This window comes from Bombus bifarius, unplaced genomic scaffold, assembly GCF_011952205.1.
Source record: "Bombus bifarius isolate JDL3187 unplaced genomic scaffold, Bbif_JDL3187 scf7180000008047, whole genome shotgun sequence".
Classification (NCBI taxonomy): domain Eukaryota; kingdom Metazoa; phylum Arthropoda; class Insecta; order Hymenoptera; family Apidae; genus Bombus; species Bombus bifarius.
In genome coordinates, this window is record NW_022884413.1 from 2,383,523 (window position 1) to 2,403,755 (window position 20,233).

General features: G+C 38.1%; 1 protein-coding gene across 1 annotated transcript; it reads right to left on the reverse strand.

Moving 5' to 3' along the window:
- Positions 1-492: 492 nt before the first annotated feature.
- On the reverse strand, positions 493-13,115 carry LOC117207889 (zinc finger CCCH domain-containing protein 28-like). Its single transcript, XM_033448581.1, has 3 exons — positions 12,999-13,115; positions 6,599-6,683; positions 493-5,584 (listed from the first exon to the last, which is right to left on the reverse strand). The coding sequence occupies exons 1-3, from the start codon at positions 13,089-13,091 to the stop codon at positions 5,436-5,438; spliced, it is 327 nt and encodes a 108-aa protein (XP_033304472.1). The 5' UTR covers positions 13,092-13,115; the 3' UTR covers positions 493-5,435.
- Between the last annotated feature and the right edge of the window lie 7,118 nt (positions 13,116-20,233).

Sequence of the window (20,233 nt, forward strand, 5' to 3'; positions counted from 1 at the left end):
TATCGCTATATTATCGATAAAATATCCGATGAACGTATACGACGATGATACGATATCCGGCGAACAGATGCGACTGCAAAGACTGTACAACGCTCAACGAATTGATCGCTAGACCGCGCGTTTATCGCGAATTTAAAGATACGAAAACGTAGATAATTTAAAATAGACAAATTTGCAGATCCATCTCACTCTTTACGAAACGAATCTTCGGGCAGAAAATACGTTTCGTTCCAAGCCGCTTTGCGTGCAACCGTACATCTCGCGCGTTTAGTTCGATTTGACTTATCGATAAATCAACGATATAATCGATAGTGTTACTGATAACAGCATCTCTATGGAGAATTGAAAAGAGCGCGCAAAGGACCCCGGCCCATCGCGAATAATGACTAGCGCAGCAACGTGTCTTCTCGTTTGCAATCTTAAATCCGAGAGATCGACGAACCGGCTCGCTCTTTGAGCCACTTGGTCGGGAAAGTGGGTGAAAGTCTTTCCTGGACGGTCATGTTCTTTTATTTTGTTTCACTCTATATGTAACCGAACTTAAGAAACAGATAACAAGAGAAATAATCATAGTAGTAATAATATTAACTCTCCGTAGCACCTTTCGATTCGTTTGGGTACGAGCCAATATCTTGTTCGAACATTGGAAAATTTTAAATAAACAAAGTGGCACCGAGAATACTATAGAGAGTTAATAACAAAAATAATGATAATAATAATAATAATAGTTAGATAATAATAGTAATGATGATAATAATAATAATAATAATAATAATAGTTAATCCTAATGATAACAGACATCGACTAAACATGGAAAAAATCAAAGTAACGCGATTAAAAAAAGTCTCTCAAAGAATAAAAAAACTCGTCAATTGAAACTAACGATAGACGGAATAAATACTTCGTTCACATCGCGAAATAGTTTCTCTACACTTTCTCACTGCCTTTTTCTGTTTTTTTCTTTTTTCTTTTTTTTTGTAAGCTAGTTGCCGATAGAAAGAACTATACGCAATCGCGATATAATACTCTTTACGTTGTATGCACGACGATTGCACTACATTGTTACCTTTATTCCGATTGCTACGCTAAACGAACGAAAAATGGATAGAAGGAAATCATTAAAAGAAATAAACGTGTAGTAAAATAAAGGTTGAAATAAATGTGAAGAAGAGGAATAGGCGTACGGACAGAATTAAGGAATTAAATACTAGTACGGTAGATATATCGGTCAACGTTCCTACGCGATATATAAAAAATAAAAACGAATATTAATTGTATAGCTAATATCGTGAAACAGAGACGGGGTGAAGGAGCGAAAGACAAAGTGTGCAAAGGTATGTACGGACGACGAAAAACTTCGTTGTCGACGGTGGGTCCTTCGCGCGACACCGGGAAAAACTTAAATCGATCGATCGATCGATCGTCCTTTTAGTCGTTAGGCTATGAATACTTATGCATTTATGGAAAATTTAAATATAGAAAAACGCGCAGAATGCATCTTCCTATAACTGTCAGCGTCTCTACAACTGCCATGACATTCTACTTAATGGGATAGTAAAACGTATCAAAGAAAGGGTTTTATCAGCAAGTTAGATTTACACGAAGACAAAGGGACAGCACGGATGTTGTTTGTATCTAGTATTTAAAAATCAATGTTTAAAAACCATAGTATAGTTTTAGCATTAAGAACGCCACTACGCAAGCAGAAAGTAATTACAGAGTAAGACAGTCAATAAAAAAGTCCGGCAGTCATCTGATCACAGTCATTGGGACTGACAATTATTGGCTGACAGTCATACGAACATTGAAATCTTTCGCGCAGATTATAATCAATTTTTTACGCTTAGGGCATAAAACTATTTCTCTTTTGCAAAAGACATGGCAGTTGTAGGAACATCCGCCCTATGCAAAAATATAGAAAGTATCTACGAAATACTCGTTATACTACTTCAAATTTGAAACAAATTTCTGTTTACATTCCGTTTGTTTAGTTCTATGCATAAAAATATGAATTTGCACGTATATTCGCAATTTAGTTTCTATTCGCGATTAATGGTTCGCTGATAGCGCACGTGAATCTATACTTTATCGAAAAATATCATTGGAAACGCAACGTGTTTGAAAGAAACGTAGGAACCGAAAAGCTATTTCACGTCGAATTCGTCTTGCGTACAGCGATAGATATAAAAAACAATATTTTTATTTCTCGTGTGTGGTCTTTTAACCATTGTCCGTGCTAAATCTTTTTTCTGTACTATCTTCCTTTCTATCTATCATTTCTCCATTACTGTTTAATTAAATATAATTTCTTGTATAATATGTATATATGTATATATGTGGGTATGTGTGTGGGTATGTATATGCATATGTATATATATATATACATATATATATACATATATTTATCACGTACATTCGTCGTAATGTTAATATTTAAATAGCGTTCACTCGCCTAAGAGTATGTCGATCATCGGTGTTTCCCTTCGCGAAATGGAGACAAATATGAAAGAAAAGAAGAGGGAAAAAGTGAATGAAAAATGTTGCGGAAACTTTGAGACTCGCCGGAAACCACGTCATAAGGCTTCGTACCTTCCTCGGAAGGATACATTCATTTTTGTTTTCTTTACGTGTGTATATATATATATATATACACAATATATACACATATATGTATATATAATATATGTAATATATATATATGTATATTTATATATAATACGCGTAATATACGTGTATATATTCGTTTCGTCGTTTAATCTACGATTGTAATTCTGCTTTTATTATTTCCTTCCTTCGATTTCCATTTCTATATTTTCTTTAGTTTGCCGTAAAATTTCTTGCGAAGTCAATGCCGCCTGGCGCGTGTGCACGTACATTCGATCGATCAGCTGAAACGTGCGTGCATACGCGCAATTATATCGACGTAGAAACAAAATATCAGTGGATTTAGTTTAGTGTATATACGAGTATAAAAAACTTCGTTATTCGATATATCGGGGTCAGTTCTCTTCTTTGACTGCGCATACGTCCCTTGAAGTTTGTTAGATTCAGTGATTGCCGTTGCTGGATTTATGGCCGACCAATGTACATCTTTAACCCTCGTGATGATGGTAATTTATTTAACTTTGCTCGAACTTGTAAACCAATTCGACGAAAGAACGCAGAGAAATTATTTTCCAGCGAGTCGAAATCAACATTAGGATAACAACATTAATGGTATCATATTATGTACAATATGACTTTCTTACGATGTAAATTATCTTTAAACTATCTCATTTTAATAACTTATCTAGATATATTTATCCATGCTACGCACTATATAAAATATTCTATGAAGTATTCATAAAATATCACAATAACGTTTAAACAGAAATTGCGTTAACGTTTCGCCCGTTGTCGAAATCATTAATCAACTTCTCCCAGCGTTCTTACCGATTCACTGAAATACGATAAAATAGCCGAACCAACATCAAAAGGATTAAATAATTCTATCAAGTATTCCCATCGGTCTGAGCCAGCCTACTCGTACGATATGAATTCGTTCGATTGCTACGAACGTGGAGAAATTTTACGATCCTACAACTCGGAATTCTCTGTTCCCGGGAGATCGTATAACTCCTAACCACGTTTCCCTCTGTATGCATAGTACGTGTATAATATACGTACACATAGTAGTACCAAGATCTTTACGGAACATCAACGCTCTATCAGCGTATTCCCTCGTTTTACTCTCGCGAATATTCGCCTTTCTGTCTAGAAAATGTGTCTCGCGATGAACTGCCAGCTACGTCGTCTCGTTTCTTTTACCCGTTTTCGATCAGCAATCGCGTGGAAGAACATAGAAATCTCGAATCCAACAAGACACTCGAGGCAAATGGAAGTTTTCAAAGGAAATGTGTGCTTTTGAAAACCAGTTGCAAGGTATTTTGAAATTAAAAGATACTTCCAAGTGGATGTAGTTAAGAAATCGACAAATGGAGGATACGATTTAAAAGATATAACGAGTTTTCAGGGAAAACGGAGATTTGGTTTGAAAAATTTGACGGTGAGATACTAGGTAGAAATACGAAGACTTAAATCTTCGTTATCTCGCTACCTTCGGCAATTCTATTGTAAATTAAGTATCGGAAATTCGATAACAGTCGCTTAGAAACGAATGGCATATGGAATAATCAAAGTTTAGAAAGCAAGATCAGTTAACTCGTGCGATACGTAAATTTCAAACGAATAAAAACGTTTAAAAAGCAGAAATCGTCAAAATCCACTTGCTCTCTTAGCGAGCTAGACTAGACAGCTCTTTCATGGAAGTCTAAGTGAACGAAGAAGGAAAGAAGGCAAGGTTAAGGAAGACCTCGTGTACTGGCACTCGATCGTGACGTGTTTCGAGCATCCTCTCGAGGACGTTTCTCTCGCTGACGCGACGCGACTTGGCTGATTTTCAATTTCAACGACCACTCGATATGTCTGCTTCAGTCAGAAATACCGTATCCTCTTTTTCTGACCAATTCGCACGAACGAAACGCTTTTATCGTCTCAGCATGGAGAAATTTTCGTTCTCGCGAGATAATCGGCTAACCTCGACTCTCGAACAGTAAATTACGCTTCGTGGCGACTAAACGCGCAAATAATCTACGAATGGTCTGCTAGAAATCGATAGCAAATTTCCATCCACTGGGAGTGAAGCTCGCAGAATTGCTTTGACGAGGGAATTGTTTCTACGAACGAATTTAATTTCGTGCGTTTCTTCTTTTTCATCTTCAAGGGACGACATGAGAAAGAGAATGGCCAGGAAGAGAAACGAATTCGTGCAGTTCCTTTTTCAACTTGTGAAACGACGAACGACGATTTCATTCCTCTGTCCGACCTTTCCTCTTTGATTCGCGTTTGATACGCTAGCCTTTTCTCCTGATCTCTATCTGGCTCGACGAAAACCTACGCATTGGAGGAGATTCGCAGAGGAGGATGAAATAGAATCGAAACTCGGTTCTTTCGATGTCGCTGACAACGACGACGACGACAACGGCGACGACGACGATGACGACGACGACGACGACGGCGACGACGACGACGAAGAGAACGACGAGGACGAAAACATTGAAACACACATTCCCCTTGATACGTCTCTCTTTTTCTTTTTGTTCTCGTCGATCTTGTTCAACGATCAGGATGATCGTGATCCGGCAAAACCTGCGCTTGACAAGCTCTTGTGTTTGTTCGTTTTCTGGTAGTGCCTCTTTCTCGTTCTCGTCTTTGTTCGTTACTTGTTTTTTTTTTTTTTTGTAGTTTTCTTTTTGTTCTTTTTTTGTCCCTTTTTTTCTTTGTCAAGTCCCTTTTTTCCGCTCTCTAGCTTCTGCTACTGTATCACTCTTGTCTGTCGGTTCCTTCTTGCTCGCCTCGTCGTGAATTACATATATCCGCTAAACGAGAAGGAGTAACTAGGGCGTCGCAGGCGATGTGATCGCCATGAGAGGTGCTGGCGGCAACGCGACCGGTATGTGATAATATTTACACTGGGGCCGCATGCACGCGCCCTTCACTGCGTCCCTGCACACGGTCACGCGATTCTCGATCACCTCCACGTTTCCTGGAAATGTTCAAACGGTCATCGATTAGACATATGGAAAAATCGATAACAATTTTTGGTGAATTTTAATGTGTCGATGATCTTCGTATAACGACGCTTTATGATTAGCTAAGGATATCTGCAAACCTTCGCTTTCGCTTCTAATTTCTTTCTCCATGATGCCAAGGTATTATACTACGTTAATTATAATTATATATGTAATATTTATAATATTTATAAAATGGATATATATGTATCTAATAAGATGGTATTATGATTATACGATAAACATTACGATTGTTTCTTTCTTTCTGAAATTCTTAGATTTTTCTAATTTTCTCCGGTCATTCCTTGAATTTACAGACTATTCACGAACAGTTTGGTAGTAAACTATCATTTTTATTAGTCGCGGCTAGCTAGTCTAGTAATTCGTGACTTTGACGAAGTTACGTGCAGTTGGAAACAGCGGTGACCAATAGATTTGTCATCCGTCGCACATTACGAGCATGATTGTTTTGTGGCGAATGCGCGGTCGTCAACTGCAAAATGGCTGCAAAATACAAATGCTGTTTGGCCGGCCATTCGATACGATATCTAGGCCGGCACAAATACATCGTGCTGGAATATACATAATTTGAGAAATTTGTACATTCTCTTTACATCGAATCGGTTTTAAAGTAATATTTTAATTGAAAAATCCAATTAGTCGATTCTTTTTACCTCCTGCCACTGAATCTTCAAGTACTTTAAGCTCATATTTGAACAAAAAAATTATATTTCAGCCAAAGTCTTTTAATCTCGCTGACAACGCGGAATAACAACCTATGGCATTGTACTCACCATCTTGTGTCGCTGAAAGAAAATTCAATTAATCGTTCAACGGAATAAAAGCGCAACGGAATAAGAATGAGAAGAGAAACGAAGGAACTGTTAGAAAAAAGAAAAAAAAAGGCAAAGGAACGATAAGCTTCGATGTTCAACGAAATCGCCGCAAGTTGCCGAGAGGAACTGCGGCAAATGGCGCCGGAAACTCACCGTCACTGAGATGGATAAACTTGCAGGCGGGACGGTTGCACACTTGTCGATTAAAATCTTGGCACACCGGGAGGGTGTCCAGTAACTGAAAGAAAATGTGCCAGGTATTTTTATAAAACGGATAGTTTCGAGATTCACGCGAACAATAGTTACAAGGAAAAGGAGGGAAAAAAAAAACAACTTTCAACAGTGTCTCGCATCAGTCGTTCTTCACAAGCAGACGCCATTCGCGCGTTTCCACAAACAGAGCGAAGACAAGTGTCTTGTCTTTCTCTCACAGAGACACCCACACGCACACATGTTCTTTGAAAATCATTGAACACACACATTCAAACTCATTTCAGTGTTAGAGCATATTCACGGTACATTACATGCTCTAAAAAATCGGATCGTATATGAATATTAATTAATTGCTACTGGCACACGAATAATCGACCGAGCGTGATAGATCTTGTACGATTTGAACGACTCTTTTCATCTGGTTCGTCTGATTTGAAAAATAGTTATTCGCGGAGGTCGATTGTTCGTGCAGATCGAATTAAGAAGAAAATTTGCAGTAGAACTTTTCTTTTTCAAACTGGTCATTCCCTACTTTCTCTATCGTGAGTCGAGACATTGTACTCTATGAGACTGATTACTTCTTTACTTTTTCATTCGGCATCGACGTGAAGCAAGTCGATCATTAGCTTGCTACTACCGTGATCGTTCTTACGACACGACACGACACGACACGACACGACAAGACACGACACGATACACGTTCATTGAAAGAATTGGTGTGATTCGAATGGGCGAGAACAAAGGACTCGTTTCACTTTTCTATGCGAACTGTTTTTCACCCGTGAGTCTGTGACATATATGTAACAATTTTATCTATCTGTTTTTTGTCATCTTTTCTCTATTCGATTTTCTCTTTTTTCTCAACATTCCCAACACTTTGTGTGCAAGGAGCGTGCCTATAAACGAGGATCGTTTGATTCGCAAATTTTCATCACGAGACATTCGACGTAGGAATTATTGCGCTAGAAAAAACTGTATCTTGCTGAAAGTCGATTTTCAGTTACTTTACGTGGTAAAAATGAAATAAAATTGAGTAAACGAAATTAAGTTGAAAATGTAATATATCGGTATTCGTTCTTTACGTAAGAAAGAGTCAATTTGCGAATCAGGTGTGGAAGCCCTCTTCTCAGCGGGCCATTCAGCACAATGACTAGACTGAAGTATTAGTGTTAACAAAATCTGTGTATGGAATACAGGAAGGCAACGAGCATCGCTCGTCTAAGCTGTTCCCTTTCTTTTTTCGATTCTTTGACTGGGAACCGAGGGTGCTAAACAGTGACTTTAAAACGCAAAAACCTGGCTGCAGCAAGATGAAAGAACAACAATCGTAATACGTAAATTGGTGTGCATGTATATATATAATATGAGCGTGGTTGAACAACACACGAGAATATATCCTTCACTACTTTTTCTTTCCTTCGTGCAAGCTCCGATTAGTCGAAATACGTTTTTACGATTTCTTCAGTTTCACGAGTTTCGCAGAAATTTGAACGAGAACGACAAACTTTGAGAAACTATTTCTCAAATACCAAGACAAAAAAATTAAAAAATTGGTAAGAGAAAAAGACACGAAAAAATGCCAGTTCCAGATTATCAAAACGAAAAATGTGAATACAAGAAAAAAAAAAAGAAAACAAAAAGAAAAATAGAGTCAATATAAACGAAGGAATTTTCGAACGATGAAAATAAAAAATAAAAAGGCTCAGGTGAAGCGAGACATTTCTACCCAACTACGTTACTATCCGTTCCTTTGATTATCCCCGAGCGAAAGATGTTATGCATATTATATGTACACACACACACATAGAAACACACACGTACACTCGTATCTAGGGAAAGATTATCGATGTACATATATATATATATATGTATATATATACGTATACACACATATATATATATATATATATGCCCGAGAGAATATATATATATGAATATAGACAAATGCAGCAAAAAAAAAAAAAAAAAGAAAAAATAGATTAAACATCAAATTCCAGAGAACTGGTATTGGTGTTAGCAAAAAACGTTAGGTCAGAAGCAGTTAACAACCTACCAGAGACAGAGTATTATGTATATGAAATAAAAAATGAGAGATAATTAAAAACAAACAAAACGAAGAAAAGAGAAAAATAAAAACAGAGGGGGAACAATGAGAATAAAAACAACGAAATCAATCGTTTAAATAATGGATCGTAATGATAATTGTCGCGAGCGAAAGTAATAGTACCATAGGCTCACCATAAAAGCGTGCAAAATATACTTGTAACGAAAAAGATTAAGATAAACAAATGCTGAACTTGTACTGACAAAAAAAAAAAAAAAAAAAAGAAAAAGAAAAAATAAGAAAAGCGACGACTGGAATTAAATTACGTACTCTTCTCTCGTCACGAAGCGATCATCGATCGAATTTTTCTCGCGTGTTATGCAATTGGAAATTGACAACCAATTGGAAATTGCTACAGAGAATACAATAAAAAAAAAAAAGAAAGAAAAATGGAAAATTATGGATAATGAAGAACCTTTGCGCGAGAAACAAGACATAATAAGATGGTAACAACGAATAATGGTACAGATATAGAGTAACGAGACTAATCGTCAATCGTAATAATCAGAAGAATAACGATAACAAGAGTAAGAATAATAACTATGTAATAACTTTTGCAACTGCGTAGAGATAATTTGCTACAAACACAGAGTCTGGTCATGCAAATAATGGCCCGGGAGAAGGGGGGTTGGTTCATTCTGCTTGGGTGATCGATTAGAGTCGCGATTTTCCACGTTATCTTTCTTTTTCTTTCACGAAGATCGTGTCCCTTTCGCGTGTTATCCCTCGATCGAACAGACAGAATTCTAGCAGTGAATTTTCCCGAAAAAACGAATAAACACGAGAAAAAGGAAGGAAGTAAACCCCCTCCCTCTAAATACGATTAAGGAAAATCGTCTAATCAATAATACGATATGTGGATCGCGATGATCTTAACTCGGATATACTCGTTGTACGTACTTGCAAAAGGATGATAGCGCGATGTACCTAATTATATTTCGTACTGTCTAACGTCTCTTCGGAAGGAAGTAAACTACCTTAGGTAGTAAAAATTTGCGAGTGAAACAAATGAAACGAATTTTGTTGGTACGACCGATCGATCGATTCGTTCGAGGGGAGGGGGATCGCGCAGAGACAACGGAGCCCCTCCTCATCACCCAAGCAATTCGTGTGCTGCCAAAAGCCGACTTGAGAGGACCGCCGAAAGGGTTTTTGGTTCGCGTGCGTGAATTACGAGATTTATAGACACACACATCCACTCACTACTAAAGCTACGAGAAATAAAAAGTAAATATAGATAGAGAATATATAGAATAGATAGACACAGGGAAGAGACAAAGAAAGGTGGTAAGATATCCATCGGTGGACGAGAATATCATCCACGCCAGCGAACCAAACCGCCCGTTGGTGGCTGGACAAAAGTCAGCGGTTATTGGCATTCGTATAAAAAATGTGGAGATGGGATGTCGTAAAAGCTGTCAAATTAATAATATTCTACTGCAAATAAGTTCAACGCTAGGTCAACTGCGACTCCGCAACCATAACAATAAGAGCTAATTACGCTCACGAATAAAAGTGTAGGTTCAATCATAGAGAATACAACGTATGATTGAACGTTAAACAGAGACAGAGTATTAAAACGAAAAACAAAAAACAAAAAAGAGAAAAACGTCCACCCGACTCGAAGAGAGAGATCGCGAAAAGTAATGCTAACAAAATGGCGATCGACGCTGCGGATCGTCTCACGTTCTTTCTTTCTTTCTTTCTCTTTTTTCTTCTATGTACTAGCTAGAAAGCTTTGTCAACGTGTTCTCTGCGTTTTGCGCGTTGATAAATAAACAAAAAAAAAAAAAAAAAGAAGAAGAAAAAGGAGACACGCTACAGCGAGAAACCTGTGCCCGCGGCCACGCGTTTTCGATTCTTGGCCCCGTAGTCCGATTTTGTTTTATTTTTTTCCTTTTTTTACCTATCGTTTTCCCGGTTACGTAATGCGTCAGAAGCTCTCTATGCAAGCGACAGGATTGTTCCGTGTTTTCGATTGGCGACAGCGGTAAATTAGAATGGTCTGGAGAGCGTTCAGAGAGCGGGGAAAAAAGTGTTGCACGTCACGTGGAGAATCGTTTTGAAAATTCAAAAAGCTGTTACTATCGCGATGGCACTTTTTTCCTCTTTTTCTTTTTATCTGCTCTTGTTAAAACACGCGTGTTCTGCGCGGTTCAATTTAGAGGATCACGCCATTGTCGTTTTTATAGAATTCAACTTGATTGTTTTGAAAGAACCGTATAGGAGGGTTGGAAACGTAGGAAATGATGATATTTGTCGTACAACTGTAAAAGGAGCGATTCCTTCGAAATTGATCGAACATTTTTCTTAATAAAATTTTCTTGCGCCAATCTTTCTTCTCGAGAAAATCAATTGCTTTCCGTGTACTTTGCTAACATATTAACATCGCATCGTCTCGTATCTCCAAGATACAACGTTTCTTACAAGAAAATTTTATCTTATATCGTCGACTCGTGTTTCCATAAAGAATCACCACTTTTATCAATTGCGCAATCAATTCAATCATATCCTGCCAATATCGTAATATAGACACGCGAGTTTCGAGGTGGCTCGATGAAATTCGAAGCAACACGCAACCGATGCTAATACAGGGACTATATACTAATATTAATATACATGCAATACACGTTCGGACATTACGTAACAACGGTCCATAACCGTGAGAAATTTTTCTAATGCGATTAAAAAATTAATTAAAAAAAAAAAAAAAAACGATAGATGCATAGAAAAGGGGCGAAGAGACAAATTGATCGAAGTACTGAAGCGTTTTAGGGTAAAGAGAAAAAATATACAGGGTGCTTCAAGGTAAATGCTATTTGAGATAGTTTGCAAACTAACAGTTGTATAATGGTAAATGGCAAAAAAGACTGGATTTTTCTTTACTTATTTACGAGAAAGATGAACAATGGCAAATAAATGAAAAGTACAAAATTCGATATTTTTTTGCCGGACAAAATATTTTTTCTTTTCTTACGTATAATAAACTTCGTTTATCCGTTGTAAATCCATTATAAATCAAAGTTAAATAACAAAATATATACATAACGTTCTATGTAGAGATATGAAATGAACTTTGGGACAACATAAAAAAGGACAAGTAAAATAATCAGTTTCACCCTCTCCGTCTCTCTCTGTGCAAAAACGATAGAGACATTAGTTTAAATATTGGTTCAAACACCACTATTCTCAAAGCACCCAATGCTCTTCAAATGCGTATCCCGACAATAAGGTCCACAATTAACGCGCAACGTTAATGAAAGAAGCGTAATCAAGACAATGGCATGATAGATATAATAATAATAATAATAATAATGTATATAATATAACAATAACAATATATATGTATATAATCTATATAATATATACATATATGGCAAAGTCGTACTAATTACTGAATAAGAAGCGTGCATCTCTTTCTTCGTGAATAAGGTTTTCTTTGTTTAAGGGGGAGTGACGACAACGCTTTCGAAATAGCATAATAATAATAACGATAATAATAATAATAATAATATTTATCGACGTAATAATAATAATAATAATAATAATAATAATAATAGACAAACACCAGATAAGGCAGTGGTTATTCGCAGTTATAGTTGCGGTGAGCAGTCGTGAGGGAGATGCCCCCAAAAGCTACGTGTTAGCCAAAGTTACCGAAGGTTCAGGTATCACGTCCGATCGTTCCAGTTCTTTTCCGAAAATTATAAGAAGCAAGCTAACAACAATTCCTACGTAAAACGTAACAAACCAAATGGTAAATAAATGGTAAAAAGAAACTTCAGAGCGATCGAACGTCTCCCTCCCCCCTGTTAACCTTGAAGGTTAGCAGCATTAAAAGTTCGGGCTTGCATCAAAGCACCAAGACGATCTGCATGAATGTTAAACAATCTCTTTTAGTCGCGAGACCGTGGACAGGAGATCGTCGTGGGTTTCGTTGAAATCCAATGAAGTCTCCATGCCGTAGGCGGCCGCCTAGTTTCTTGCTATACCACAAAAACACCATAGGTAGGACTAATACGTCGCTCTCCTGATCATACCGACAGGATCGTTATTGACAAACAAGAGATTAAAAAGGAACATAAAAAAAGAGAAAAAAAACATAAGAGTGAGAGGTAACACAGGCACATTACCACGCATGCATTTCGAATTTCGTTTCACCTGTTCAATCACCGTCTGGCGCTTCTAATGCAGACCCGAGACTGGGTAAAAAACTGGTTACAATAATGAGTCTACCTGTCCGCAGCTGTCTGTGTAGACGACACAGTGAGCGTTTTGGGGGACCACTTGGGCCCCGACAGTGGCTAAGGCTGCTAAGGCGATCCACATGCAGCAAACGAGGCAGTGTTCGGTACGGTTTTTTTTATTATTATATATTTTTTTGAAGTATTTGGTAGCAGTAGTTTTTTTTTATTATCATTACATATATTATTATTTTGTATATATATATATATTTTAAAATTTGATTTGGTTTGATTTGGTTTTTGGTTTTATTCGTGGTTTTTTATTAGCAGTCGATCGAATTCGGTGGAGAAGGCACCAAAATCAAAGTGAAGTACGCCGAACGTGCCCTCGGAGCACCCAGGTACATGTACACGGAAAAAAAAGAATTCGAGTATGTTGTAGGTAATAGTAGTAGTGGTAGTAGTAGTGGTAATAGTAGTAGTAGTAGTAGTAGTAGTAGTTGTAGTAGTAGTAGTAGTAGTAGTAGTAGTTGTAGTAGTAGTTGTAGTAGTAGTAGTTGTAGTAGTAGTAGTAGTAGTAGTAGTAGTAGTTGTAGTAGTAGTAGTTGTAGTAGTTGTAGTTGTAGTAGTAGTAGTAGCAGTAGTAGTAGTAGTTGTAGTAGTAGTAGTAGTAGTAGTAGTAGTAGTAGTAGTGGCGGTGGTGGTAGTAGTGGTTGTGGTAATAGTAGTGGTAGAAGTAGTAGTAGTAGTGGTAATAGTAGTGATGGTAGTAGCAGTAATTGTTGTTGTTGGTTTTATCGATTCAAAGGTGGATATTTTATTATTTTTAAATTATTGTCGTATTAGTCGTCGCATCGTTCGTTGGAAGATGTCCGCCAGAAAAGAGGGAACACGAAGATGTAGTTTTTCGCGATTATTGTTTATTTTTCGCGAAGTTTAGTAATATTTTTTTTAGTAGTGGACATCGTCGCAGCGGTTGCGTTATTCCGTTGTTTCACGATCGGTTTATGGATAAAAATGGTCAACGTTGGCGGCGGGGAATGGCCAAGGGGTTGCGACAGAATGATTGTGTGTATGTCGCGTATGTATGATAAAAATTGTGTGCGACACGCGCGTTATCCGTATATATATGTACATTTATCATCGTCGTTATACGCGTATCGAAAATTGTCGCGCGAGTCGAAGATGTTCGCGAAGCCATGAAATGATGCGTTTTTTCATGTACAAATGTATTCATGTATATATATATATCACCATTTTCCATTTTTTGTTGTTGTATTTTTGTTGTATTTTATTGATATTTTTGACGTTTCGTTAATGAGAAAGAATAGATGCATGTACCAGGGTGTAGAAAATGTATATACGCGGACATACATATGCCAAAAAAACATGGTAAATTATAACGTGAATTACGATTGTCGTCGTTGTTTCACGGGTGATGGGCGGACATGGCGGCGATAATGCGGCAGCGGTGCACACATACCAAGCCAGCGTTCAAATATTTAGTTGTACGTGTGTACGTGTGTGAGTATCGTGTATCGACCACGCGTGAACGCATCGATGACGATCGAGAAACAGATGGATTCCGCGTGATAACACGTGCAGAAAAAAGGATGACCGGAAGTGGAGCGGTATCGGTTCGAGGAATGATTCCGTGAAACGGCCCATCACCGAGATTCGTTCGCCGACCGAGTAATATCGCGTATATTTAATTTATTTTATCGTCGTGATGTAGAAGCGAGCACGTGTGACGGCAGAAAAAGATCGAATAACCGTGTGTGTATAACGAGTGCGAATTTCACGGAGAAAATGGGATAGAAGAGAGAAGACGGTGGCGAGGATAGTAGGGGTATATTCGAGTAGGAAATAGAAAGTGGACAAAACGGGAAGTAGGGAAGAAGAGGAAAGAAAAAGGAGGAAAAGGAAAGAAAGGGAAAAATGAAAATCCCCGCCGAATAGAAACGAAAGGAAGAAAAATTAAAATAGAAAAGGAGGGAAGAAGGAGAGAAGGTGAGGATCGGTCGAACGTGTAGAGGTTCGTTGGCAGCGCACGAATCGGGAAATGGTCACAATCGCCACATGAATGTAATTAATCGGAGAAGGAGTATTCAGGATTGGATTTCGCAGCAGTCGTCGCAGATTCCGTGGAACGGGTGGATAACTCAGGCACGTACGGCGTTTCAGGATCAATTTCAGGATCGGGAGAGGGTGATTCGGGCACGTGCGTTAGAGGGCCGGTGTGGTGCGGTCGTGGTGGACGTTGGCAGAGAGAGTGAGAGAATGAGTGAGTGAGTGAGTGAGTGAGCGTGTGTGTGTGTGTGTGTGGTGTGTGTGTGTGTGTGTGTGTGAGGGAGTGAGTGAGTGAGTGAGTGAGTGAGTGAGTGAGTGAGTGAGTGAGTGAGTGAGTGAGTGAGTGAGTGAGTGAGTGAGTGAGTGAGAGAGAGAGAGAGAGAGAGAGAGAGAGCCGGAATAGTAATCGTCGACGGAACCGGAATGTAAGCGTTGACGGGACGGAGATCAAACAATTGTATGCGTGGTAATTTTCGATCGAAAGACGTGCGGTGGAAATCCAGGCGAGGGCAAGCATGAAACAGAAAGTTTAAAGAGAAGATTATGAACGATCGCGCGATTCAACGTGCAACTGATTGCTTTTGCTATCTGGGATCGAATATGTGTGTACACGCAGTGAATTGTTCTCTTTGTTTCCTTTTGCTAGTATGTACCCATGTATATGCGTTTATAGATATTAGGTTGTTCTGTAAATAAACGTCGAGATGCTGTCTCAACCATTCGTAAATATAAAGATAATTTGCAGCGGTTGTTTCCGTCTGCGTTATTTCGTTTAGAACGACGGTCCTCTGCATAAACCAGCGAGTTTGTAGAACGTAGAAGAATCGCGCTGTACGAGAAAAAAGTGTAGCGATGACATTTATCATGTAACAACCTAATATGCAGTAACTTGTGTATACGTATGTATGTGAGCACGTTTTACGCTTCAAGAAACAAACAAAATACAGTACAATTCACAGCAATAAATATTTAACTACGTGTCTAACATGGTTTCTCGTTCCGTGACGAGCAACTCTTGTTACGAGAAAGCGGAGAATGAACGATTTCGAACCAAATTTTGTTCGATCTTAATGCAATCGTGCTTTTCCGCGATATAGACGTTTGTAAATAATAAAAAAGATTATATTCGCATGCGCTTAAGCTTCGTTATTTCGGGTTATGTTCGTGTGATTATGTATCCCGTTCGTATTGTGTGAAAATTTATACATATACAGTGTGTTCACGCTATTAATCGGCGCTTCTTTCGTAAATGGCAAATTTATCCTTTTTTATTCTTCTGATTTATCGATGGTAGATTTGCGAATCCATTTACGAAGGAGACGTTGAGAAACAACGAGCGTGCTGTACATGTACGTAAATACCTACTACGTGTATGAATTAACGACGATGTCGCAGCGTTAAAACAGAATCGCAATTATGAAATTAAAATAAACAGAGACAGAGATAGAAATTGCATGAGAGAGAAAGACATAGAAATAGATATAAAGAGATATAGCAAAGAAACAATTTTTATTTCGTTCGTACATGATAGGCGGTGAAAGATACAGAGAAAAAAGATACGAGCACAAGCCATCGATGTCACTTTTATCTACGAAACGCGTGTCGCGTGTTGAAAGCCGTTAAAAAAATGTACGATATATATTTATAACTACGTGCGCGCTAATCAAAATACAGAGAAGAAGCGATGTATATACGCGTCTAAAGAAACAGTCTCGCTCGGTAAAACGAGATTATTACGAATTAATTAATCGTGAAGCGTCGAGGTGCTTGAAGCTTGCATATGCGACAAAATAAAGTGCTACTGCGATACTTACATCGGAAAGAGTGCTTCACATCGGTTTCTATATCGACACAGGTGTATACAGATTAGACAGAACTACGATTTGACCCGATATCCAAACACGATATACGTATATCTATATATTGTCTTTTTCTTCGAAAGCATCTATCACAATTTTCGGTGCGTTCGGTTGGTTCCGTTCGAACGTATCGTTCAAGCTAATAGTCTGATCGCTCGAGTCGTATTTCAAGATATTCAAAACGAAATTACGCTGGACGACAGGGGGAATCGGTTCTGTCCATTCATATCCACCGATCGGCCGTCATACGTTGGACGTTAGAGTGCGGCGATAAACCATCGGTCAAATCGTCCTGGCCATTCGAGTGCAGCTCCGGCTTAATTTGCTCCAGCTCTGTTCGTGCGGTGCCATGAACATTTATTTTACGTATTCGCGATATGTAATGGCATCGACGAGTACTTTTCGCGTTTATTTTTTCTTTTTTTGTCTGAAATGGTCGCGGCCGCGCGGAGTCGCGCGTACGTTTCGTGTCACTCTTATACTATGATGAAAATCATCGGCATATACCTATGCATATATGCGTGGTTAACGAATGATTCGAAAAGTAGCGTCGCGATAATGAAAACGAATAGCGTATTCCTCGACGAGGAAAGAATCGATCGTTCGATCGATCGATATTTTCTCTCATTCTGACACCGATACTTTTTTTCTTTTTTCGTCACTTGCTATTTCGCATTCTTATAGTCTTTTTTCGTATCTCTTTCGTTCATTTTATAGTTTCGATGACACAGAACGTCGCGTAGCGTTAAGATTCGTGAAATCGCCGAACAATTCTGCGTAGCACTCTTCTCGCCTTTGAATCGCAAGGCAATTTTTAAAGCGATCGAAACAGGTGAGGAGGCCTCGGCGCGTTATAGTACTGTATATATATATGTATATTTATATATATATATACTTAATGCGATCAAAAGCGTGGATTATTTTATATATATATATATGTATGTATAGAGATATGTATAAAATATACATAGGTTGTAAATAGAGATGCATGAATACAGCCTGTTTCGGTAACACACCCTTTGGAATCACGATCTCTCGGTAATACCCGGTTTTGCTTCTGGTTTACCGAGACTCGATTCGTGTTGCAAAGGTCTCTCTCCATGTGCCAAGCAATTACAAAACAATTCAGTAGGCACACGCGCGAATTTCTTACACAGGCGAGATAGCGGCGAAATAATATAATAATCGAAGCTGAATAAGAAGCCGACCGAACGCAAAGGTGGATTACTTGGATCGGAAGTTACTTCGAAGAAGGTCGATTTCCATTCCTTTCTACGTTTCTCGTTCGATCGCCGATTATCCGTATCAGATTGTCCCATGTTTCTTCGTGCAATTTCGATCTAATTCGATGACATTAAATCTTCCTCTTAGGCGTACGTATCTTGCAACGTGTTTCTTCGAAACGTTAATTACTTACTTTCTCTTACTTTGTCTATTTGGCATTTGGCTAAAAAACTATATTTCGAAATGACTTCTTTTAATTCTAATTTTAAAGAAGATAATTTTAAAAGACAGTCGATCGGAAGCACAACGTACACGCAATTCGTATGTTTCGTATCGACCTTCTTCTCGACGATTATTAGTAAAATCCTAATGGAAGGAGAGGAGAACTCTCTCTAATGTGGCGATTGTTGATAAAATCGTGGATGAGGGAGAGGTAATTCGACGTGACAAGATATACGGATAATATACCTAGACGTTACTCCTCTGTGTCTCTGAATTTCGCAACTAAAGCGCAGGAGAAGCTGTGGTAGAGGCGGAAAGGTCAGGAACATTTATATATAGATGTACAGTACATATATAGGATATATATCTGTACATATGTATATAACGTAATTTTACGTTTAGAGAGACGAGAAAGAAATAGAGAGTAGTAAAAAAAAAAAAGAAAAAAAAGGGAAAATGCGAGCTGTACGCTCGCTTTGACGGCGTCCGTCATAATAAAGAAGCGGCTAACGTCTACATACAAGGTTTCAGAAAACGACCGTGTGCTTGGCATCGTCTAAATTCTAATGTGTGCGCCCTTTGAAGCGAGGCGGAAAAAACAATTTCCACGACAAATTCAACAATCACTTTCTTTTTCACTCTCCTCTCTCTTTTGATCCATCGAGTACGCGAACAGCTTTGAAAACGAATCGAAATAAATAATCGCAGAAATAAAATCGCGCAAATGATAAACGAAATTGAAACACCGGCGAACGAAATACATGAAATATTGAAAATGATAATTGGGTCACTGCCGATAATTCGATTTTCCACGAACGCTAAATAAATTGCGAAAGAATGCTACGTTTGAAAATTGATCGATAAATTTGAAGATAAATACTAGAAAAAATTTGAAAAAAAGAACGCTGAAAAAGTAAGTAACAATACAAGCACCAAGTCGAACAGATTGTCAAAGGATATTAAAAACAAGGGAAGCAGGAAGCGAGGCTAAGACTGTGAGCTATTAGGGGCGCAATATCGAGTAATACATGAGTATATGTATACATATACATATATAACATATATAACGTATATGTATATATATATATATAGATATAAATATTACAAGGGATTAGCGAGTTCTCGGGAAGTTTCGTTTCGATAGAAAGAGATGAAATAAGAAGCATTAATAAAACAAATATTCATGCATTTCTCAAGCATTATTATTACAAATACTGGCTGACTCCTTGACAAACCCCGTGAGCGTGCACGCGCAAAAACGCATTCGGGACCTCGAAGACTCATTTGCATCATCGTTTCATATTCATTCGTTCTCTTAAAATTTCGTGTTTTTTTCCTTCTCGTATTAAATTGTTTTCTACCTAACACTAGCTCTTTCCTTACTATCCCTTATTTTCTCTCGATTCATAAACGTGTATATTCTTTTTCTGCTGTTTATCTGTGAGTCGACGACGCAGGCTACACGCGGCTATATCATATACTCGTATTATCGTATTCTATGGTATGTACGTGTAACGTAGTTATTAATCCATCGATAACTGTTAATTCGATTCCTCGACATTGGAAAATGAATGACGTGTCGTTCTTTTTTCTTTTTCTCTCCTCTATTCTCATAGGACGAATTTTCTCGTCTCGCGGTTATCATTATCGTTTCGCTTTCATGGACGTGACGATATCGTGCAACGTGAACCTACGTGTCCATGTGTAGGTATATGTATCTGTCTATGTATGTGTATATCATAATCATGTGTGACTCATGTGAACACCAACACGCATACAAATGGTCAAGAAATCCTTCGAATCCGTTTACAATCGTTAAATCGCATCTTTCTCGTTCGTCGACATTCTACGTTCTTTCTTTCTACATTCTTTCTACGTTCCCGAGGTTGTCGCTGGTATAACGTTAATAGCG